Below are 23,651 nucleotides of genomic sequence, written 5' to 3'. Positions count from 1 at the left end.
GGAATAGGGAAGGGAGGAATAGAGGGAGGTATTACGTCATGTAGCGTAAGGCTCCTCCCCCCACTTTGACACGTTAGGATGCAGAAGACGGAAGAGGAAAGAAAGATATGTACTGTATGTGTGGATATGCAAATTTTGAAAATATACTATTGTTGTGCAACTCCACTCTCCCCCATCTCACTCTATAGGTGGTGTCAGCCGACAGGGTGCTTGCAGGCACTCACACAAACATATAGAAGTGCACACTCCCATAAAGAGATGGAATTCCTCTCCCGTAAAAGCATCTGGTTTAAAGCATAGACAGGCCTGCTTCTATTAGTAATTTAATCAGTCAACACACACTGTATAACTTTGATATGCTGTGACAGGTGAGCTTTGCCATGTTTTCTGAGCATATTTTTTGAAACACTGAATGGCTATTTACCTGTACCTGTTATGTTACCAAGACAACAAGTTGCAAAGAAATTTCCCGGTACAATATGATCTTTCGCTTGACACCCAGACAACATTATCCCCGAACAGACCTGTCTTTTTCCTTAAACACAACAGTCGATTGTTCCTTGATAGATTTTCTGATTTTATGCATAGACTCAGGTTCCATTTTCCTAAGTTTCACTCAACTTTATGCGTGTTCCATCTACTGTAGGAGTCTGCAGGATCGACAAAAGTAGTTTTTCATTACTTTTACCACTTTATTTACCACTTTTTTCATTACTCGGGTCATCGTACCCCAGAAGAACTCACCCCAGATGGGATTAAAGTACTGTTCTTTACCCTTAACACCTTGGCAGGGAACTTGGCATCTGCATATTCCCATATAACCACAGCATTTCTTGCTGATTTTTTTTATCACGCTCCAGAGGTTACCATTTTCCTCTAACATTTTACCTGGGCGTTGCTCCATTATCTATTTTGATTCTGAAAACACAACACAACACAGGGGAAACTATTTTCAAGCATTAGGATGTCAGCATCATGTTATGGGTATGCTTGTCACCGGCAGGAACTGGGGAATTTGTCAGGATCAAAATAAATATGAAAGGAGCGAGAATTACACATATTTTAATGCCAAAGACATGACAGAATTGCTTTCCAAGAGGTGTTGAGTATTCCTGAGTGCTCCAGCCTCAGTCCAAAAACAATAGATAAATGTTGCCCTAAGACTTGTCCAAAGTTTGTAAAAACTAAAATATACCTCCTCACCTTAGCCTCATCCTTTAATTATTGCTAACATATTTCCTGGTTGTTTGTGGCTGAATAAAACCCAGTCACAGAGAGCCGAGCCAAGCACAACAGCACATAGAGCCACTGACAGTCACTAGATTCACCCAGAACTCAACCCCTGTCCATTGGCATTCTATAACTGGTTCTTCTAGACACAAAATGTCCCCAACGTAGGAACAAACAGACCCCCTTCGCATGAACAAATATGTCTAAAAGAAGACATGCTAAAGCAGTAATTTCTAGACCACATACTAGTTGAAATGGATTCAAATCCCAAGTGCTATCACGTGTCTTATTACATTTGTGAAATTATGGGCTTTTCTGAGAAATGCTAAATCAGAAGGGTGCAGTCAGTCAGTGAGTTTGCATTGGCGTGTTCACACAAACAAGGTGCCAGGCCAATGCAATCAAATTAGATATAATAAGTTCATCTGAATGCATGAATCACTATATCATCTATCATACACTACATGGCCAAAAGTATGTGGACACTCCTTCAAATTAGTGGATTTGGCTATTTCAGCCACACCCGTTGCTGACACATGTATAAAATCAAGCACACAGCTGTGCAATCTCCATAAACAAACATTGCAGTAGATTGGCCTTACTGAAGAGCTCAGTGACTTTCAACGGGGCACCGCCATAGCATGCCACCTTTCCAGCAAATCAGTTCGTCAAATGTATGCACTGCTGGTGCTGCTCCAGACAACTGTAAGTGCTGTTATTATGAAGTGGAAACATCTAGGAGCAACAACGGCTCAGCCACAAAGTGGTAGGTCACACAAGCTCACCGCCGAGTGCTGAAGCGCATAAAAATTGTCTCTCCTCGGTTGCAACACTCACTACCGAGTTCCAAACTGCCTCTGGAAGCAAGGTCAGCACATAAACTGTTAGCTGGGAGCTTTATGAAATATGTTTCCATGGCTGAGCAGCCGCACAAAAGCCTACGACCACCATGAGCAATGCCAAGTTTCTGATAGAGTGGTGTAAAGTTCGATCCATTGGACTCTGAAGCAGTGGAAACGTGTTCTCTGGAGTGAAGAATCACGCTTCACCAACACTGGGATGAATCTGGGTTTGGCAGATGCCAGAAAAATGCTACTGGCCCGAATGCATAGTGCCAACTGTAAAGCTTGGTGGAGGAGGAATAATGGTCTGAGGCTGGTTTTCATGGTTCCGGATAGGCCCGTTAGTTCCAGTGAAGAGAAATCTTAACGCTACAGCATACAATGACATTCTATCGACAACTTTGGGATGAAATGGAACACCAACTGCGAGCCAGGCCTAATCACCAAATATCAGTGCCCGACCTCACTAATGCTCTTGAGGCTGAATAGAACCAAGTACCCGCAGCAATGTTCCTACATCTAGTGAAAAGCCTTCCCAGAAGAGTGTAGGCTGTTATAGTAGCAAAGGGGGGACCAACTCCATATTAATGCGCATGATTTTGGAATGAGGTGTTTGACGAGCAAGTGTCCACATACTTTTGACAATGTAGTGTATATGTGGTCTGCATCTTGATTTATGGCTGTGCACCACTGTGAGTAGAGCACTCTACTTTTCGGGCCTTGTATGAGTTTCCCAATTCTTCTAAGTCTCCCACAGTCATATCTGTCAACGCGAACTGACCATCCTCTAACTCCAATGCCTACTGATGTTGTGTAACAGTGGAGGCTCCTCAGAGAAGATACTCAGTGATTTTCAGAAAAATAATAAATAATTCTAAATTTAAAAAATATGCTTTTTAAATACAACTATACTACATATACTCACATCACCAAATACCTGATGACCTAAAACACACTTTCGCAATGAAGATCTACAGTAGTCTCAACAGGACACTAGTGTAGCACCCTGGTGTAGCCGGAGGACAGCTATTTTCCGTCCTCCTCTGGCTACATTCTTCAGTATAAAAAATAGGAGGCTCATGCACCTCAGCTACCTCCATAGACCTACTGTCACGACTTCCGCCGAAGTCGGTCCCTCTCCTTGTTCGGGCGGCGTTCGGCGGTCGACGTCACCGGCCTTCTAGCCATCGCCAATCCACTTTTCATTTTCCATTTGTTTTGTCCTTGTCTTACACACCTGGTTTCATTCCCCCAATTACTTGTTCATTATTTAACCCTCTGTTCCCCCATGGTTGTTTGGGAGTGATTGTTTGTTTTGTAATAGGGTCCGTTATTGTGGGCTCGCATATTTGCGTTGTATTTGTGAATATTTGAGTAAATTACGTTTATTACTCACATCTGCTGTCCTGCGCCTGCCTCCTATACACCAGCTACACACAGACACTATTACACCTACATGGTAGGTATGATGGAGAACACCTAGAACCTCGATGTGGATATGGATGAGATCAAGTAATAATTTGTCAACAGAACCATCAATAAAGATTATGTGGTTGAATGAGAATGGACTGTATGGTTTCACTTGTTTCAGAGATATTCATGCTTTATCATAGACAGACTATATGAATACGTGAGTACGGATGTCATAGCAGATACATTTTGGCATCTAATTTAAAGTGTATTGTTTTCAAATCTAAATATTTCCACGTAACATGGTGTACAGCCCTACAGTTGACTCCACAAACACACACAGTATAAAACTCTGAATAGAGATAGAAATATATAATTTTGCTGACATTTTTCTACTATCAATATTTCAATTTGTTTTGCCTAGTATTAAACTCAGTACAAGTGAATGTCATAAATTACACTATTCAAGATCATAATGACACATATACTTTCTCAAGACCATAGAATTGGCCTCATGTGCAGAAGATAACAACCTATATGATAGTCAGATGTATGGGAGCACGCCAGATCAGATAAATCAAGTTGAAAGACACAGAAGACAGAATGATGGTGTCAGCAAGTCAGAGCATCTTTATTACATTCACAATGGGGTCTGTTGTTGGTGTTCCATCCAGATGTAGTAGAATGTGTTGTTCTGGAGGTGATAACCATAGAAATAGAATTACCAGAAAATAAATCCCCATTCAAGTCAATGATCCATGATGGGTGTCTGAGGGGATTTAGCCATTCTAGAAAGAACAGGAGGATGGTATCCACATCTTAAACTAGAGTTAACCAGAGCTTGTCTAAACAAATTACACAGATAACGAAGATAGGAATTTTTCATCTGATGAGAACTTTGTATAAGTTGAAACGTTGATTTTAGGTTGCATGAATAAAGCACTGGGGAGCAGTAATATTCCATGTGCTGGCCTCTCATTTCCTATACCCATTCTAGTAATTTCTATGGGGTTAACCTGTCGCTTGCTGCAGTGCTCGCTGCGTGTGTGGGACCTTATGTGGTGTGTTTGGTTCCACTTGAGGAAACAACCTTGCCGTCCACAATTTCCTCTGTGATGATCACCACCTTGCCTTTGGTGGAGGAGCCGGGGCCAGAGCTGGAGGAGCTGATGTGGGAGCTGGAGGAGCTGTGGACAGATTTCGAGGAGCTGAGGCCGAGGCTGTTAGGAAGGGAAACCCATGGTTAGCATAGTTAGCATCTATGATCTATGATCATAATAAGTATCTATTAAAGGTCAAACACCAGTAGATTCATGTCAAAAGTAACAATGTCTCATATTAAGGTCAACTTCAAAAGAACATTTTTGAATAAAGTCAAATGTTGAAGGAAACATGAATTAATTTTCACTTGTTTCAAGGACCCTTGTCACCCCACTTCCCATCCTGCCTTACCCGCTAGCCTCTCCGTCCAGCAGCCTCCTGTACTCAGCGATCTCCATCTCCAGGCGTGTCTTGATGTCCAGCAGCATCTTGTACTCCTGGCCCTGGCGTTCCATGTCGCTGCGGAGAGACACTAGCTGCTCTTCCAGACCGGTCACTTGGTTCTGGAGGCGTCCCAGCTGCATGGAGTAACGGCCCTCCGTCTCCGCCAGCGTGTTCTCTAGGGAGCCTTTCTATTTGCCGGGAGGGATAGAGATGATGGGTCAAAAACTGTGGGAGTAGGTTTGGAATTTGGAATGTTTACAGTCATACTGAAAAAGTTAGCTCTAGTAATTGAATGTGTAGGCAGGTAGAGGTTAGCTATAGTAATGGAGTGGTGCCTGGCTATAAAAACTTGAGGGATAGTGTTAGAGTCCAGGTGAAAGTGAGATACTTGAGGGATGGTAGAGAATGATGAGAGTCAATTGTTGATTATTGAAGAAAGTTGCAGAAAGTTGTGTAAGTAATGTCCCCTAAACTTTGGTCATTGGTCAGATGTTTGAAATTACGGCTCACCATGCTGAGCTGTGACTGCAGTTCGATTTCCAGGCCCTGAAGTGTGCGACGGATCTCTGAGATCTCTGACTTTGAGGTCTGGAGAACCTCTGTGCTGGACGCCACCTCCTTGTTCAACGTCTCCGTCTGTAAAACAATGGTCAATCATCACAGGAACAAACCAACATACAGCTCATGATAGAATGTGACAACGTTACCAACTAGAAGTAAAGGAACATCTACACCATGAACATAGTTTAGAGGTTCTAGAGGTTCTACCTTGGTCTGGAACCAGGCCTCCAGGTCGCGCTGGTTCTTGGCACTAACGGACTCGTACTGCTCACGGATCTCAGCCATGACTCTGGACAGGTCCTCCTGTGGTGCTGCGTCCACCTCCACGTTGATCTGTCCAGTCATCTGCGACCTCATGGCCAGCAGCTCCTGTGGAGAAACACATAGTGGTGAGTGACTAACCTCTGCTGATGGTAACAACTTGACCTGCCCGCTGTCCTCATTATACATTTGAACACCATTGCTTGATACAGATGTGCTTGAAAGCCAGCAGTGGTGTTCTAGTGAAGACCCATAGCAGGTTGACATGGTCAATAGATGTAATACTTTAAGGGACTGTATGGATATGTTCCATCAGCCCACACCCACCTCCTCATGGTTCTTCTTGAGATAGATGAGCTCCTCCTTCAGCCCCTCGATCTGCATCTCCAGGTCAGATCTGGCCATGGTCATCTCATCCAGCATCCTCTTCAGCCCGGCAATGTCCGCCTCCACCGACTGACGCATGGCCAGCTCGTTCTCATACCTGAGAGATAGAGATTGCTTAGGTCAAAGAACTGCCGGAATGTGTTCCTCTGTGGGAATAGCAGGGGGTTATAGATTCTAGTATTCCATTAGGTTTTGGGAAAATAACAGAAAGTAACACCAGGTTTCTGATATGTCTGTTGGGAGGGTGTGGTTATGGTGTCATTTGATTTCTTTTTTTGTAGTTTCAACACAAAATTCTGTAATAACCAGTATGAGGGTTTTTACAGATTTGGGTTATTCCATTTGGTTAACTTCTTTTGGCTGCAGGGGCAGTATTGAGTAGCTCTGATAAAAGGTGCCCATTTCAAACGGCCTCGTACTCAATTCTTGCTCGTACAATATGCATATTATTATTACTATTGGATAGAAAACACTCTCTAGTTTCTAAAACCGTTTGAATTATATCTGTGAGTAAAACAGAACTCATTTGGCACAAACTTCCTGACAGGAAGTGGAAAATCTGAAATCGATGCTCTCTTCTAGGGGCTGCCTATTAAAGTCCTTGAGATTTATTCGTTTAGATGCACTTCATACGTCTTCCACTAGATGTCGACAAGGAGTGAGAGAAGAAATGAACTGTGTAACTTGATCTGGGCTCGTATAATTGCTCTTTCTATGACGTGTCACCAGTTTCCTGTTTTCTGGAGAGCGCGTCATGGGACCTGGATTTGCCTTCTGATAAGCAGTCGTTACGGACGACTAATATCTCCGGCTTTGATTTTATTTGATACATGTGACCATATCATCGTAAAGTATGTTTTTTCAATATAGTTTAATCAGATTATTGAAATTTTTTGGGGAGTTTTGCCGTGTTCCGTTCTCTTCCGTTTGTTGACATGGAGAGATTCGTGCCACTTGGCTAGTGCGCTTGCTAAATCGAGAGGGAAAGAGGCCGTTCTAAATCCAAACAACGATTGTTCTTGACAAAGGACCCCTTGTCCAACATTCTGATGAAAGATCAGCAAAAGTAGGAAACATTTTATGATGCTATTTCATATATCTGTCGTACATGTGAACTAGTCTTTGGCGCCCAGCTTTTGGGTACTCTCTCGCCATAACGTAAACTGCATATCGTAATGAAGTTATTTTTAGAATTCTAACACGGCGATTGCATTAAGAACTAGTGGATCTATCATTTCCTATACAACATGTCTTTTTTAGTTATGTTTATGAATAGCTATTTGGTCAGAATATGTGTGTGTCAGAAAAAGTGTCAGAAAAAAATCCGGACGTTGTGGGAAAAAGTAGCTACGTTAGCACAATGTATAACCACTGATTTCAGCTCTAAATATGCACATTTTCGAACAAAACATAAGTGTATGTATAACCTGATGTTATAGGACTGTCATCTGATGAAGAATATCAAGGTTAGTCAAAAATGATATATCTTTTACTGGTTTGTTACGATCGCTAACTTTTACTGCTGGGAAATGGCTTGTGTTTTTGGCTATTGTGGTAAGCTAATATAACGCTATATTGTGTTTTCGCTGTAAAACACTTAATAAATCGGAAATATTGTCTGGAATCACAAGATGCCTGTCTTTCATTTGCTGTACACTATGTATTTTTCAGAAATGTTTTATGATGAGTATTTAGGTATTTGGCGTTGGTGTCTGTAATTATTCTGTCTGCTTTCGGTGCAATTTCTGATTGTAGCTGCAATGTAAACTATGATTTATACCTGAAATATGCACATTTTTCGAACAAAACATAGATTTATTGAATAACATGTTATAAGACTGTCATCTGATGAAGTTGTTTCTTGGTTAGTTTGGTTGGTTCTTGGTTAGTTAGGTTGGCTTTGTGCATGCTACCTGTGCTGTGAAAAATGTCTGTCCTTTTTTGTATTTGGTGGTGAGCTAACATAAATATACGTGCTGTTTTCGCTGTAAAACATTTTAAAAATCGGACATGTTGGCTGGATTCACAAGATGTGTACCTTTCATTTGCTGTATTGGACTTGTTAATGTGTGAAAGTTAAATATTTCTAAAAAATATATTTTGAATTTCGCCCCCTGCATTTGAAGTGGCTGTGAAGTGGCTGTCATATTGTGGGCGGCCTCGGGCTTGCAGCCACGGGGGAATGCACCAACAGTGTTCTGTATATGTGGATGGTGTTGGATATGCTTACTTGGTTCTGAAGTCATCTGCAGCGAGCTTTGCGTTGTCAATGTTCAGATAGATGCCTCCATTCAAGCAAGTGGCAGCCTGGATCTGAGAGGTGGAGGATGGCAAAACATTTCAGGATGGGGCATGCATGGAATTTCATACTAACGCAGTAGGCACAAACTGTGATACCACACTGTAATCATTGAGATCTGAGTTTCAGATGCACTGTAAATGATAGCTCATAGAAGCATTAAAGGGAATTTATTGTCATTATGATCATTGTAAAGCATGACACAAAGAAACAAATTGCACCTTTAGCAATCGCCTGGGGGCTCTTAACAGACAGGAAGGATTGATTTCAATGATCTGCTTTATTTTCAATACTTCAGCTGCAAATATGCGTACTGTCTTTGCATCTATCTTTGGTGAAATATCTTGGAAATGTGTATAATTTTGCATTGTCCAATATTCATATTCATGTCACTATTAGTAACTTGTTGGAAAAACAATCTGATAACATGTGTACACCATGCACCTGTACTTTCTAACAAAGCATGACATTGTCACAATGCAGACATTACCATGTTTTGACATGCTGTGACGTCATCATTGAGTGCTTTTGCCATCTAGGAGACATGTCACGTACCTTGTCCTGCAGGTCGGCGATAGTAGCGTGGAAGCGAGAGTAGTCGCGAGCGCTGGGAGACGACTTACTCTCCATGAACTGACGGATCTTCAGCTCCAGCTCAGCGTTGGCCGCCTCCAGAGAGCGCACCTTCTCCAAGTAGTTTGACAGGCGGTCGTTCAGGTTCTGCATTGTGGCCTTCTCGTTGGCTGACACATGGAGGTCGGCTCCACCGGCGCCACCACCACCCCCTCCCATGCCGAAACCGCTGCCTCCGCCGCCACCCCCTCCCATTCCGAACCCATAACCGCCACCACCACCTCCGCCGCCGGAACCAAACGAGGAGCTAGAGATGCGCACCCCAGAGCCTCCTGCACCTCCATACACACTGCCGGCCCTCATGGCAGTGACGCGGCCTCCTCCACCACCACCACCACCACCCATCGAGAAGAAGCGGGAGGAGCCCATACCCATACCCATTCCACCTCCACCTCCAGACCTCATGGACATGGTGCCACCTCCACCACCGCTGCTGCTGTAGGACATGCTAGATCTGGAGAAGGACATGGCTGCTGAGAGGGAGTCTGCCTGCCTGGGATGAAGAGGAGAGAGAATGTGGTGCACGGCCCAGCCACTGTTCCCTTTTTATGCTGCAAAGGGCTTAAGGTGGGAGGGAGGTTGGGAGTAGGACAACGGTGGGGAGGCAGAAGGGAGGAATAGAGAAGGGTGTTATACAGGGAGGTATTACGTCATGTAGGGCAGGGCTGCTCCACCCACTTTGACACCCTGCGGGCAGATGCTATCATGCAGAAGGAGATGGAAGAGGATATGTACTTTGTGTGAATATTGAAAATATACCATTGTCGTGCAACTCCACCCTCCCCCATCTCACTCTATATATGGTGTCTGCCTGCACAAACATATAAAATTGCGCACAACCATAAACAGATGGATTTCCTCTCTCGTAATAGCGTCTGGTTGAAAGCATAGACAAACCTGCTTCTATTATCCCCAGGTAGGTCAGTCAGTCAACACACACAGTTTAACTTTGACAGGTGAGCTTTGCCATGACACACAGAATGGCTATTTACCTGAACCTGTTATGTTACTAAGACAACACGTTGCAACGAAACTTCACGGTACAATATGATCTTTCACTTGACACCCAGACAACCTTCTCCCCGAACAGACCTGTCTTTGTCTCACACACTGATATTTTGCAAGACCATTTCCTGTCCAAGTCCATTGTTCCATCATAGTATTTCTGATTTTATGCACAGACTCAGGTACCATTGTGTTAAGTTTCACTCAACTTTATGCATGTTCAATCTATTGTATGAGTCTGTAGACAAAAGTACCACTTTCTTGCCCCCATGGGATGAGTCATTACTCCGGGCATCGTACCCCAGGAAAAGTAACCTCAGATGGGATTAAAGTACTGGTCTTTTCCCTTAACACCTTGGCAGGGAACTTGGCATCTGCAGCGTGCTAGAACACGCTGTCGCTTGTTTGTATATTTCCATATAACCAGAGCTTTTCCTGCAGATTTTTCTTTATTATGCTCCAGAGGTTACCATTTGAGTCTCACATTTAGTATGTGAAAAAGTTTATTTGCTTTTGGTTAAAGCCAAAGAGCATTGCATAATTTATGTCCACATGTTAATGATTTGTGGTAAAGTGGATTATAGTGGCATTGGTGGAATATGTAACAGAAAAGTAACATTTAACCTTTGTAGGTAAATTGTCACCATAGCTGACATATTATTAACATGTATGTTGCAGTGACATCACACTGGGCACACCACGTCATTTCAACATGGACAATTGGGGGATATTTGGTTGAGATGTTGATCAATGAGAATTTAACCTACATTCACCCATTCAAAAAGACAGCCAAAAGTTTGTTGAATTCCCAATGTGTTATCACTATGCTTTCAACCATCCAAAAACACAACCAAATTCCAATGGAATTCCAATGGAATTTGGTTGTCACATAAATGCGTTATAACTGCACTTTCAACCATTTAGTACAAAGTTCAAATGAGAAAACAATGACAGATATTTTGTTTATCTGTACAACGGAATGTGTTATCATTGTGCTTCATCTAATGAATAGTACAACCAAATGAGCTGAATTGCAGTTGAGATTTCATTAAAAGTACATTGTGCAAGCAGGGGCGGATTAGGACCAGAAATTTGGCCCTGACATTTGCAAAAAGTGATACTGAATTATGCTTGGTCAGTGCAACCAAATATCAACATTTGAAGGAGAGCTGTTCCAAATGGCTTAGTCTTATTATTTTGGTTGAGACGGAGATGTGAATCCAACATATTCATTATTAAGTTGTCCACAAACAGGAATTAAAAGCTTGAAACCCTACGCCTATATGTATTATCAATTTTTATCCTGGGTTAAATTTAAATAATAGCTGAAATTAAATATGATTACCTTAACTTTTTCGGAATCGGTGTCCCTTCCACAGGTTGACTTGTGGTAGGGTGTGGCCATAGAGATTTATTGTTTGGGTGTGGATAGGTGATGAAGGATGGAGGGCCAGACAACACAGGCACTCTGTCTCTATTGATACAGTGCAATGAAAAGAACAGGTTCAATTTTTATTAAACAATTCTTTATGCTTTATGCCAATGTACTGTCTGTACTGTCTGTAAGCCCTGGGATAACATTTTAGGCATAGATATGTACACCCACCATTATCACAGAGTAGCATTTGTTCTGCATTCTAAAACATTGGCTGTTTCACCCAGCACTATATTTTGTAAGCTTGGTCATGATCATACAAAAATATTTTAGCATAATGTCTAATTAGTGTTAAACTTCTTCGGGATCGGTTGAGCTAACATAGGCTAATGCGATTAGCATGACGTTGAACAAGAATATTTGCCAGGACATATACATATCTGATATTTGCAGAAAGCTTAAATTCTTGTTCATCTAACTGCACTGTCCAATTTACAGTAGCTATTACATTGAAAGAATACCATGCTATTGTTTGAGGACAGTGCACAGTTACCAATTAGGCACATTTGGGCAGTCTTGATAACACACTTTGAACAGAAATGCATTGGTTCATTTGATCAGTCTAAAACTTTGCACATACACTGCTGCCATCTAGTGGCCAAAATCTAAATTGCGCCTGGGCTGGAATAATACTTTATGGACTTTCTCTTACATTTCAAAGATAATGGTACATATAAAATACAAAAAAACGCATGTTTTTTCTTTGTGTTATCTTTTACCAGATCTATTGTGTTATATTCTCCTACATTCCATTCACATTTCCACAAATTTCAAAGTGTTTCCTTTCAAATATCAATATTTTCAAGTATCAAGAATATGCATATCCTTGCTTCAGGTCCTGAGCTACAGGCAGTTAGATTTGGGTATGTCATTTTCGTCGAAAATTGAAAAAAAGGGTTGGATCCTTATTAAGAAGTTAAGAAAAATAAGTGTAAAGTAAAAAATTTAAAATAAAAACTAAAATGAACAAATAATTGAACAGCAGCAGTAAAATCGCAATAGCAATATGTACAAGTAGGTAGTTAAAGTGACCATGCAAAGATTATAAACAGAGAGTAGCTGCAGCATAAAAGAGAGGTTTGGGTAGCCCTTTGATTAGCTGTTCAGGAGTGTTATGGCTTGCAGGTAGAAGCTGTTAAGATGCCTTTTGGACCTAGAATTGGCACTCTGGTACCGCTTGCCGTGCTATAGCAGAGAGAACAGTCTATGACTAGGGTGGCTGGAGTCTGACAATTTTTAGGGCCTTCCTCTGACACCACCTGACATAGAGGTCCTGGATGGCAGGAAGCTTGGCCCCAGTGATGTACTGGGCCGTATGCACTACCCTCCGTAGTGCCTTGAGGTTGGAGGCCAAGCAGTTGCCATACCAGGCAGTGATGCAAACAGTTAGGATGCTCTCGATGCTGCTGCTGTAGAACCTTCTGAGGATCTGAGGCCCCATGCCGAATCTTTTCAGTCTCCTTAGGAGGAATATGGTTTGTCGTGCCCTCTTCACGACTGTCTTAGTGTGTTTGGACCATGATAGTTTGTTGGTGATGTGGACACCAAGGAACTTGAAGCTCTCAACCTGCTTCACTACAGCTCCATCGATGAGAAAGGGGGTGTGCTCGGTCCTCCTTTTCCAGGAGTCCACAATCATCTCCTTTGTCTTGATCACGTTGAGGGAGAGGTTGTTGTCCTGGCACCACCCGGCCAGGTCTCTGACCTCCCTATAGGCCATCTCATCATTGTCAGGGATCAGGCCTACCACTGTTGTGTCATTGGCAAACTTGATGATGGTGTTGGAGTTGTGCCTGGCCATGCAGTCATGAGTGAACAGGTAATACAGGAGGGGACTGAGCACGCACCCCTGAGGGGCCCCCGTGTTGAGGATCAGTGTGGCGGATGTGTTGTTACCTACCCTTATGACCTGGGGCAGCACGTCAGGAAGTCCAGGATCCAGTTGCAGAGGGAGGTGTTTAGTCTCAGGGTCCTTAGCTTAGTGATGAGCTTTGAGGGTACTATGGTGTTGAACGCTGAGCTGTAGTCAATGAATAGAGTTCTCACATAGGTGTTTCTTTTGTCCAGGTGGGAAAGGGCAGTGTGGAGTGCAATTAAGATTGCATCATCTGTGTATCTGTTGGGGCGGTATGCAAATTGGAATGGGTCTAGGGTTTCTGGGATAATGGTGTTGATGTGAGCCACGACCAGCCTTTCAAATCACTTCATGGCTACAGACATGAGTGCTACGGGTCGGTAGTCATTTAGGCAGGTTACCTTAGTGTTCTTAGGCACAGGGACTATGGTGGTCTGCTTGAAACATGTTGGTATTACAGACTCAGACAGGGAGAGGTTAAAAATGTCAGTGAAGACACTTGCCAGTTGGTCAGCGCATGCTCGGAGAACACGTCCTGGTAATAGTTCCCAGCTTGGGATCCTGGGACTGAACACCTCCCTCTGTAACTGGATCCTGGATTTCTTGATAAGCCGACCCAAGTTGGTGAGGGTAGGCAGCATAGCCTCCACCACACTGATCCTCAACACGGGGGCCCCACAGGGGTGTGTGCTTAGTCTCCTCTAGTCCTCCCTGTTCACCCACGACTGCGAGGCCACGCAAGACTCGCGTTCCTAGGCAACTATGCAGTATTTTATTTTTTATGTGTTACTTCTTACATTGTTACCTCAGGAAATCTTAAGTTTTATTACATACAGCCGGGAGGTACTATTGGATATAAGAGCAACGTCAAACTCACCAACATTACGACCAGGAATACGACTTTCCCGAAGCGGATGCTCTGTTTGGTCCACCACCCAGGACAATGGATCGGATCCCAGCCGGCGACCCAAAACAACGGCGCCGCAAAAGGGGCAGACGAAGCGGTCTTCTGGTCAGGCTCCGTAGACGGGCACATCGCACACCGCTCCCGAGCATACTATTCGCCAATGTCCAGTCTTTTGACTGGACAAAATCCGAGCAAGGGTTGCCTCCCAGAGAGACATCAGAGATTGTAATATTCTTTGTTTCACGGAAACATGACTCACTCGGGATACGTCATCAGAGTCAGTACATCCACCTGGTTTCTTCACGCATCGCGCCGACAGAAACAAACATCTCTCTGGTAAGAAGAAGGGCCGGGGTGTATGCCTTATGATTAACGAGACGTGGTGTGATCATAACAACATACAGGAACTCAAGTCCTTTTGTTCACCTGACCTAGAATTCCTTACAATTCCTTACATCTACCAAGAGAATTCTCTTCGATCATAATCACAGTCGTGTATATCCCCCCCAAGCAGACACATTGACGGCCCTGAAAGAACTTCATTGGACTCTATGTAAACTGGAAACCACATATCCTCAGGCTGCATTTATTGTAGCTGGGGATTTTAACAAGGCTAATCTGAAAACAAGGCTCCCTAAATTTTATCAGCATATCGAATGTGAGATCCGGGCTGGCAAACCCTGGATCATTGTTATTCTAACGCATACAAAGCCCTCCCCCGCCCTCCTTTTGGAAAAGCTGACCACGACTCCATTTCGTTGCTCCCAGCTTATAGACAGAAACTAAAACAGGAAACGCCCGTGTTCAGGTCTGTTCAATGCTGGTCCGACCAATCTAATTCCACACTTCAAGATTGCTTCGATCACGTGGACTGGGATATGTTCCGCATAGCGTCGGACAATAACATTGATGAATACGCTGATTCGGTGAGCAAGTTAATGAGCAAGTGCATCGGTGATGTTGTACCCACAGCGTCTATTAAAACCTTCCCCAACCAGAAACCGTGGATTGATGGCAGCATTCGCGCAAAACTGAAAGCACGAACCACTGCTTTTAATCAGGGCAAGGCGACCGGAAACATGACCGAATACAAACAGTGTAGCTATTCCCTCCACAAGGCAATCAAACAAGCTAAGCATCAGTATAGAGACAAAGCAGAGTCGCAATTCAACGACTCAGACACGAGAGGTATTTGGCAGGGTCTACAGTCACGCACGGACTACAAAAAGAAAACCAGCCCCATCGCAGACCACGATGTCTTGCTCCCAGACAAACTAAACAACTTCTTTGCTTGCTTTGAGGACAATACAGTGCCACCGACACGGCCCGTTACCAAAACCTGCGGGCTCTCCTTCACAGCAGCCAACGTGAGTAAAACATTTAAACGTGTTAACCCTCGCAAGGCTGTCGGCCCAGACGGCATCCCTAGCCGCGTCCTCAGAGCATGCGCAGACCAGCTGGCTGGTGTGTTTATGGACATATTCAATCAATCCTTATCCCAGTCTGCTCCACCCTACCTGACACCCTAGACCCACTCCAATTTGCTAACCGCCCCAATAGGCCCCAATAGGTCCACAGACGACGCAATCGCAATCCCACTGCACACTGTCCTAACCCATCTGGACAAGAGGAATACCTATGTAAGAATGCTGTTCATCGACTACAGCTCAGCATTTAACACCATCGTACCCTCCAAACTCGTCATTAAGCTCGAGACCCTGGGTCTCGACCCCGCCCTGTGCAACTGGGTCCTGGACTTCCTGACGGGCCACCCCCAGGTGGTGAGGGTAGGAAACAACATCTCCACCCCGCTGATCCTCAAAACTGGGGCCCCACAAGGGTGCTTTCTCAGCCCTCTCATGTACTCCCTGTTCACCCATGACTGCGTGGCCATGCACGCCTCCAACTCAATATTCAAGTTTGCAGACGACACTACAGTGGTAGGCTTGATTACCAACAACGACGAGACAGCCTACAGGGAGGAGGTGAGGGCCCTCGGAGTGTCGTGTCAGGAAAACAACCTCACACTCAATGTCAACAAAACAAAGGAGAGGATCGTGGACTTCAGGAAACTGCAGAGGGAGCAGCCCCCCATCCATATCGAGTAGTGGAGAAGGTGGAAAGTAGTGGAGAAGTTGGAAAGTTTGAAGTTACTCGGCGTACACATCACAGACAAACTGAAATGGTCCACCCACACAGACAGCATGGTGAAGAAGGCGCAGCAACGCCTCTTCAACCTCAAGAGGCTGAAGAAATTTGGCTTGTCACCACAAACACTCACAAACTTTTACAGATGCACAATCGAGAGCATCCTGTCGGACTGTATCACCGCCTGGTACGGCAACTGCTCCGCCCACAACCGTAAGGCTCTCCAGAGGGTAGTGAGGTCTGCACAACGCATCACCGGGGGAAAGGTACCTGCCCTCCAGGACACCAACACCACCCGATGTCACAGGAAGACCAAAAAGATCATCAAGGACAACAACCACCCGAGCCACTGCCTGTTCACCCCGCTATCATCCAGAAGGCGAGGTCAGTACAGGTGCATCAAAACGGGGTCCGAGAGACTGAAAAACAGCTTCTATCTCAAGGCCATCAGACTGTTAAACAGCCATCACTAACATTGAGTGGCTGCTGCCAACATACTGACTCATCTCTAGCCACTTCAATAATAAAAAATTGGATGTAATAAATGCATCACTAGCCACTTAAACAATGCTACTTTATATAATGTTTACATACCCTACATTACTACATTACCCTACATTACTCATCTCATATGTATATACTGTACTCTATACCATCTACTGCATCCTATGCCGTTCGGCCATCGCTCATCCATATATTCTTATTCATTCCTTTACACTTGTGTGTAAAAGGTAGTTGTTGTGAAATTGTTAGATTACTTGTTAGATATTACTGCATGGTCGTAACTAGAAACACAAGCATTTCGCTACACTCGCATTAACATCTGCTAACCATGTGTATGTGACAAATACATTTTTATTTGATTTGATTTGAATGTGCTCTCTTCTCAGTCAAATCACCTGGTAGAATAAGATTTCAATAAACCAATGGTGTACACCCACCTCTCAGTTTGGATTGCAGGATGGTGTGGGTGGCAGGTAGCCTAGTGGTTAGAGAGGCGAGCCAGCAAACGGGTTGCACGTTTGAATCCCGGGTCCGACGAGAAGTGAACTGGCAACCGGAGGGTTACTGGTATCAAATCTTAGGTGCCACCTGACAGATGTGCCCAATGTAAACTGCCTGTTACTCAGGCCCAGAAGCCAGGATATGCATATAATTGGTAGCATTGGATAGAAAACACTCATGGTTCTTTTTGAGATAGATGAGCTCCTTCTTCAGCCCCTCGATCTGCATCTCCAGGTCAGATCTGGCCATGGTCATCTCGTCCAGCATCCTCTTCAGCCCGGGGATGTCCGCCTCCACCGACTGATGCATGGCCAGCTCGTTCCCATACCTGAGAGATGGAGAGAGCTTAGGTTAAAGAACTGCCTGGATGTCTTCCTCTGTAAGAATAGCAGGGGGTTTATAGATTATATTATAAACTGGGTGGTTTGAGCCGTGAATGCTGATTGGCTGACAGCCATGGTATATCAGACCGTATACAACGGGTATTTATTTATTTATGTTATTTAACCTTTATTTAACTAGGCAAGTCAGTTAAGAACAAATTCCTATTTACAGTGACGCCTACAAAGCAATGACAAACGCATTTCTTTTTACTTCTCTAATTACGTTGGTAACCAATTTATTAAAGAAATAACGGCACTATACAACGGCCAAGGTCTGTATCCATCTTTCATCATTCTCTGGATTCAGGAACTCTGCGGAGCGTCATGACTAAGAACAGCCCTTAGCCGTGATATATTGGCCATATTCCACACCCCCTCTGGTCTTATTTCTTAAGTATTCCATACATTTTTGGGAAGACAGAAAGTAACACCAGGCTTCTGATATGTCTGTTGGGAGGGTGTGATTATAGTGTAGGTGGAGGGTAATTTCATTTGATTTCCTTTTTTACAGACACAAAAATCAATTTAAAAAAGCAGTATGAGAATGTTTACAGATTTATGCTTATTCCATTTGGTTTATGGAATGCACCAGCAGTGTTCTTTATATGTGGATGGTGTTGGATATACTGTACTTACTTGGTTCTGAAGTCATCTGCAGCGAGCTTTGCATTGTCAATGCTGAGATACAGTTGAAGTCGGAAGTTTACATACACCTTAGCCAAATACATTTAAACTCAGTTTTTCAGAATTCCTGACATTTAATCCTAGTAAAAATTCCCTGTCTTAGGTCAGTTAGGATCACCACTTTATTTTACGAATGTGAAATGTCAGAAAAATAGTTGAGAGAATAATTTATTTCAGCTTTTATTTCTTTCACCACATTCCCAGTGGGTCAGAAGTTTACATACACTCAATTAGTATTTGGTAGCATTGCCTTTAAATTGTTTACCTTGGGTCAAACGTTTCAGGTAGCCTTCCACAAGCTTCCCACAATAAGTTGGGTGAATTTTGGCCCATTCCTCCTGACAGAGCTGGTGAAACTGAGTCAGGTTTGTAGGACTCCTTGCTCGCACACGCTTTTTCAGTTCTGCCCACACATTTTCTATAGGATTGATGTCAGGGCTTTGTGATGGCCACTCCAATACCTTGAATTTGTTTTCCTTTAGCCATTTTGCCACAACTTTGGAAGTATGCTTGGGGTCATTGTCCATTTGGAAGACCCATTTGCGACCAAGCTTTAACTTCCTGACTGATGTCTTGAGATGTTGCTTCAATATATCCACATAATTTTCCTCTCTCATGATGCCATCTATTTTGTGAAGTGCACCAGCCCCTCCTGCAGCAAAGCACCCACACAAGATGATGCTGCCACACCCGTGCTTCACGGTTGGGATGGTGTTCTCCGGCTTGCAATTCTCCCCTTTGTGCAGTTGCAAACCGTAGTCTGGCTTTTTTATGGCGGTTTTGGAGCAGCGGCTTCTTCCTTGCTGAGCGGCCTTTCAGGTTATGTCGATATAGGACTCGTTTTAATGTAGATATAGATACTTTTGTACCTGTTTCCTCCAGCATCTTCACAAGGCACTTTGCTGTTGTTCTGGGATTGATTTGCACATTTCACACCAAAGTACGTTCATCTCTAGGAGACAGAACGCGTCTCCTTCCTGAGCGGTATGACGGCTGCATGGTCCCATGGTGTTTATACTTGCTTACTATTGTTTGTACAGATGAACGTGGTACCTTCAGGCATTTGGAAATTGCTCCCAAGGATGAACCAGACTTGTGGAGGTCTAGAATTGTTTTTCTGAGGTCTTGGCTGATATCTTTTGATTTTCCCATGATGTCAAGCAAAGACACACTGAGTTTGAAGGTAGGCCTTGAAATACATCCACAGGTACACCTCCAATTGACTCAAATGATGTCAATTAGCCTATCAGAAGCTTCTAAAGCCATGACATAATTTTCTGGAATTTTCCAAGCTGTTTAGTCAACTTAGTGTATGTAAACTTCTGACCTTCTGGAATTGTGATGCAGTGAATTATAAGTGAAATAATCTGTCTGTAAACAATTGTTGGAAACATTACTTGTGTCATGCACAAAGTAGATGTCCTAACCGACTTGCCAAAACTATAGTTTGTTAACAAGAAATGTGTGGAGTGGTTGAAAAACGAGTTTTAATGACTCCAACCTAAGTGTATGTAAACTTCCGACTTCAACTGTAGATACCTCCGTTTACACGAGTGGCATCCTGGCTCTGAGAGGTAGAGGATGGAAAACATTTCAGGATGGGGCATGCATGGAATTAAACACTAATGCAGTACACACAACTGTGATACCACACTGTAATCATTGAGTTCTGAGTTTCAGTTGCTCTGTAAATTATAGCTCATTGAAGCATTACAGGGAACCTATTGTCTTTGTGAACATTGTAAAGCATGACACAAAGAAACAAATTGCAACTTTCGCAATCGCCTAGGGGCTCTTACGAGACAGGAAGGATTGGCTTCAATGTTCTGCTATATTTTTGATGCTTCAGCTGCAAATATGCATACTGTCTTTGCATCAATCTTTGGTGCAATATCTTGGTTGAATCAATTATAACAAATGCATATAATTTTGCATTTTCCAATAGTCATGTATAACTCTCAGTAACTGACATGTGTACACCATGTACATGTACTCTCTAAAGAAGCATAACATTGTCACTCTACAGACATTACCATGTTTCGACATGCTGTGATGTCATCATTGAGTGCTCTTGCTATCAAGGACACATGTCTCGTACCTTGTCCTGCAGGTCGGCGATAGTAGCGTAGAAGGTAGAGTAGTCGCGAGCGCTGGGAGACGTCTTGCTCTCCATGAACTGACGGATCTTCAGCTCCAGCTCGGCGTTGGCCGCCTCCAGAGAGCGCACCTTCTCCAAGTAGTTGGACAGGCGGTCGTTCAGGTTCTGCATTGTGGCCTTCTCGTTGGCCGACACATGGAGGTCGGCTCCACCGCCGCCGCCACCACCACCCCCTCCCATGCCGAAACCATAACCGCCACCACCACCTCCTCCGCCGCTGGAACCGAACGAGGAGCTAGTGATGCCCAGATCCTCCTGCACCTCCATACACACTGCCTGCCCTCATGGCAGTGATATCTCACGAGAAAATCTCCTCAAATCAAATCAAATTTTATTTGTCACATGCGCCGAATACAACAGGTGTAGTAGACCTTACAGTGTAATTCTTACTTACAAGCCCTTAACCAACAATGCAGTTCAAGAAATAGAGTTAAGAAAATATATAATGTGCTAAATAAACTAAAGTGAAAAACAAAAAGTAATAATCTAGGTCGTACTACACTCTGTAGCGCCTTACCGTCAGATCCCGATCAGTTGCCATACCAGGCGGTGATGCAACCGGTCATCACCGCTTGTCCATTTCCTTAAGTTGTCCTTTAACAGTCCATTGTTGCTTCATAGTGTTTGTGATTTTATTCATAGACGCAGGTACCATTATATTAGGTTTCACTCAACTTTATGCATTTTCTATCCACTGTAGGAGTCTGCAGGTCTGACAAAAGTCATTTTTCCTTGGCAAGGAACTTGGCATCCGCATATTTCCATATCACCACTGCATTTCTTGCAGATGTTTTAAATCATGCTCCAGATGTTGCCATTTGAGTTCCATATTTTGTATGTGGAAAAGTTGATTTGCGTTTGGTTAAAGCCAAAGAACATTGCAGCATCTCATGTTAATGATTTGCAGTAGAATGGATTATTGTGACATTGGTGTGACAGAGATGTTGCACTATATATAGCTATTGCCTTTAAGTCAACATGGTCTAACTAGAATTTGCAACAAAACGTATCATTTAACCTTTGTAGGTAAATTGTCACCATAGCTGACATATTATTAACATGTAAGTTGCAGTGACATCACACTGGGCACACCACGTCATTTCAACATGGACAATTGGGGGATATTTGGTTGAGATGTTGATCAATGAGAATTTAACCTACATTCACCCATTCAAAAAGATAAACAAAAGTTTGTTGAATTCCCAATGTGTTATCACTATGCTTTCAACCATCCAAAAACAATGGAAAAACATTGTCTGATTTTTGTTTAATTGTCACCTAAATGTGTTATATCTGCACTTTCAACCATTTAGCACAAAGTTCAAATGGAAAACAATGACAGAAATGTTTGTACAACTCAATGTGTTGTCACTGTGCTTCGTCTAATAGCACAACCAAATGAGCTGAATTGCAATTGAGAATGCATTAAAAGTGCAAGCAAAAAAAATCTAAGTTCCTGCAATTGTACTTAGTTTAGCATGACATCTATTTTTGGGTATGATAATAATTCTGAAAAAAATCTAGTCTAGAGTAAATGGCACAGCCATATCCCACTCTTATCCATTCCCCACTTTCGTTCGTACCCACGTTACTCTCGGTCCGACTCTTTTGTCTGTATATATCCATGATGTCGCTCTTGCTGCTGGTGATTCTCTGATCCACCTCTACGCAGACGACACCATTCTGTATACATCTGGCCCTTCTTTGGACACTGTGCTAACATACCTCCAAACGAGCTTCAACGCCATACAACACTCCTTCCGTGGCCTCCAACTGCTTTTAAATGCTAGTAAAACTAAGTGGATGCTCTTCAACCATTGCTGCCCGCACCCTCCCGCCCAACTAGCATCACTACTCTGGACGGTTCTGACCTAGAATATGTGGACAACTACAAATACCTAGGTGTCTGGTTAGACTGTAAACTCTCCTTCCAGACTCACATTATACATCTCCAATCCAAAATTAAATCTAGAACCGGCTTCCTATTTCGCAACAAAGCCTCATTCACTCATGCTGCCAAACATACCCTCGTAAAACTGACTATCCTACCGATCCTTGACTTTGGCGATGTCATTTACAAAACAGCCTCCAACACTCTACTCAGCAAACTGAATGTAGTCTATCACAGTGCCATCCGTTTTGTCACCAAAGCCCCATATACTACCCACCACTGCAACCTGTATGCGCTAGCCCTCACTACATATTCGTCGCAAAACCCCCTGGCTCCAGGTCATCTATAAGTCCTTGCTAGGTAAAGCCCCACGTTATTTCACTGGTCATCCCCAAAGCCAACACTTGCTTTGGCCGCCTTTCCTTCCAGTTCTCTGCTGCCAATGACTGGAACAAATTGCAAAAATCACTGAAGCTGGATTCTTATATCTCCCTCTCTAACTTTAAGCATCAGCTGTCAGAGCAGCTTACCGATCACTGTACCTGTACACAGCCAAACTCTAAATAGCACACCCAACTACCTCATCCCCATACTGTTACTTATCCTCTTGCTCTTTTGCACCCCAGTATCTCTACTTGCATCATCTGCACATCTATCACTCCAGTGTTAATGCCAAATTGTAATTATTTCGCCTCTATGGCCTATTTATTGCCTTACCTCCCTACTCTTTAACATTTGCACACACTGTACATATATTTTTCTATTGTGTTATTGACTGTACGTTTCTTTATGTGTATCTCTGTGTTGTTGTTTTTGTCGCACTGCTTTGCTTTATCTTGGCCAGGTCACAGTTGTAAATGAGAACTTGTTCTCAACTGGCCTACCTGGTTAAATAAAGGTGCATTTAAAAGAATTTAACTCTCAAACACAGAGGTGTAAAATTGGAGTGGTTTTTGCCTCTGGTCACAAAGTTGAAGTTCGCGTTAGTCAAACATTTCTATCACTGAAACATCTCCAAAACTCTCCTGGTTTGTGTCATGCATACATGTAACTCTCGTCTATATAGAATAAT

At 43.3% G+C, this 23,651-nt stretch overlaps 1 protein-coding gene and 1 pseudogene across 3 annotated transcripts; both read right to left on the bottom strand.

Annotated features, from left to right (window-relative positions):
- Positions 1 to 4,536: 4,536 nt before the first annotated feature.
- LOC120032397 (keratin, type I cytoskeletal 13-like) lies at positions 4,537 to 9,657 on the bottom strand. Of its 3 annotated transcripts, XM_038978477.1 has the most exons (8): positions 9,294 to 9,420; positions 9,031 to 9,236; positions 8,407 to 8,489; positions 6,117 to 6,273; positions 5,736 to 5,897; positions 5,478 to 5,603; positions 4,935 to 5,155; positions 4,537 to 4,639 (listed from the first exon to the last, which is right to left on the bottom strand). In XM_038978477.1, exons 1-8 carry the CDS (start codon positions 9,409 to 9,411, stop codon positions 4,537 to 4,539), a joined length of 1,176 nt encoding a protein of 391 aa, XP_038834405.1. In that variant the 5' UTR covers positions 9,412 to 9,420. The 3 variants fall into 3 exon arrangements, with proteins under 3 accessions (XP_038834405.1, XP_038834403.1, XP_038834404.1); XM_038978475.1 differs by having other exon boundaries at positions 4,537 to 4,702; positions 9,031 to 9,657; XM_038978476.1 differs by having other exon boundaries at positions 9,031 to 9,657.
- A 1,807-nt stretch (positions 9,658 to 11,464) lies between these two features.
- On the bottom strand, positions 11,465 to 20,974 carry LOC120032717 (annotated as a pseudogene).
- Positions 20,975 to 23,651: the final 2,677 nt, after the last annotated feature.

The sequence above is a fragment of the Salvelinus namaycush genome, chromosome 39 (assembly GCF_016432855.1).
Source record: "Salvelinus namaycush isolate Seneca chromosome 39, SaNama_1.0, whole genome shotgun sequence".
NCBI lineage: Eukaryota > Metazoa > Chordata > Actinopteri > Salmoniformes > Salmonidae > Salvelinus > Salvelinus namaycush.
Note: the sequence above shows the minus strand (reverse complement) of the source record. Positions and strands in the feature narration are given on the sequence as shown.

Coding starts and splice junctions, on each gene's coding strand:
- LOC120032397 (XM_038978475.1), bottom strand. CDS start 9,576: ATGTCCTTCTCCAGATCTAGCATGTCCTACAGCAGCAGCGGTGGTGGA. Junction 5,604..5,735: donor AGGCCTGGTTCCAGACCAAG/GTAGAACCTCTA, acceptor ATTGTTTTACAG/ACGGAGACGTTGAACAAGGA. Junction 4,703..4,934: donor CTGGACGGAGAGGCTAGCGG/GTAAGGCAGGAT, acceptor CCTTCCTAACAG/CCTCGGCCTCAGCTCCTCGA.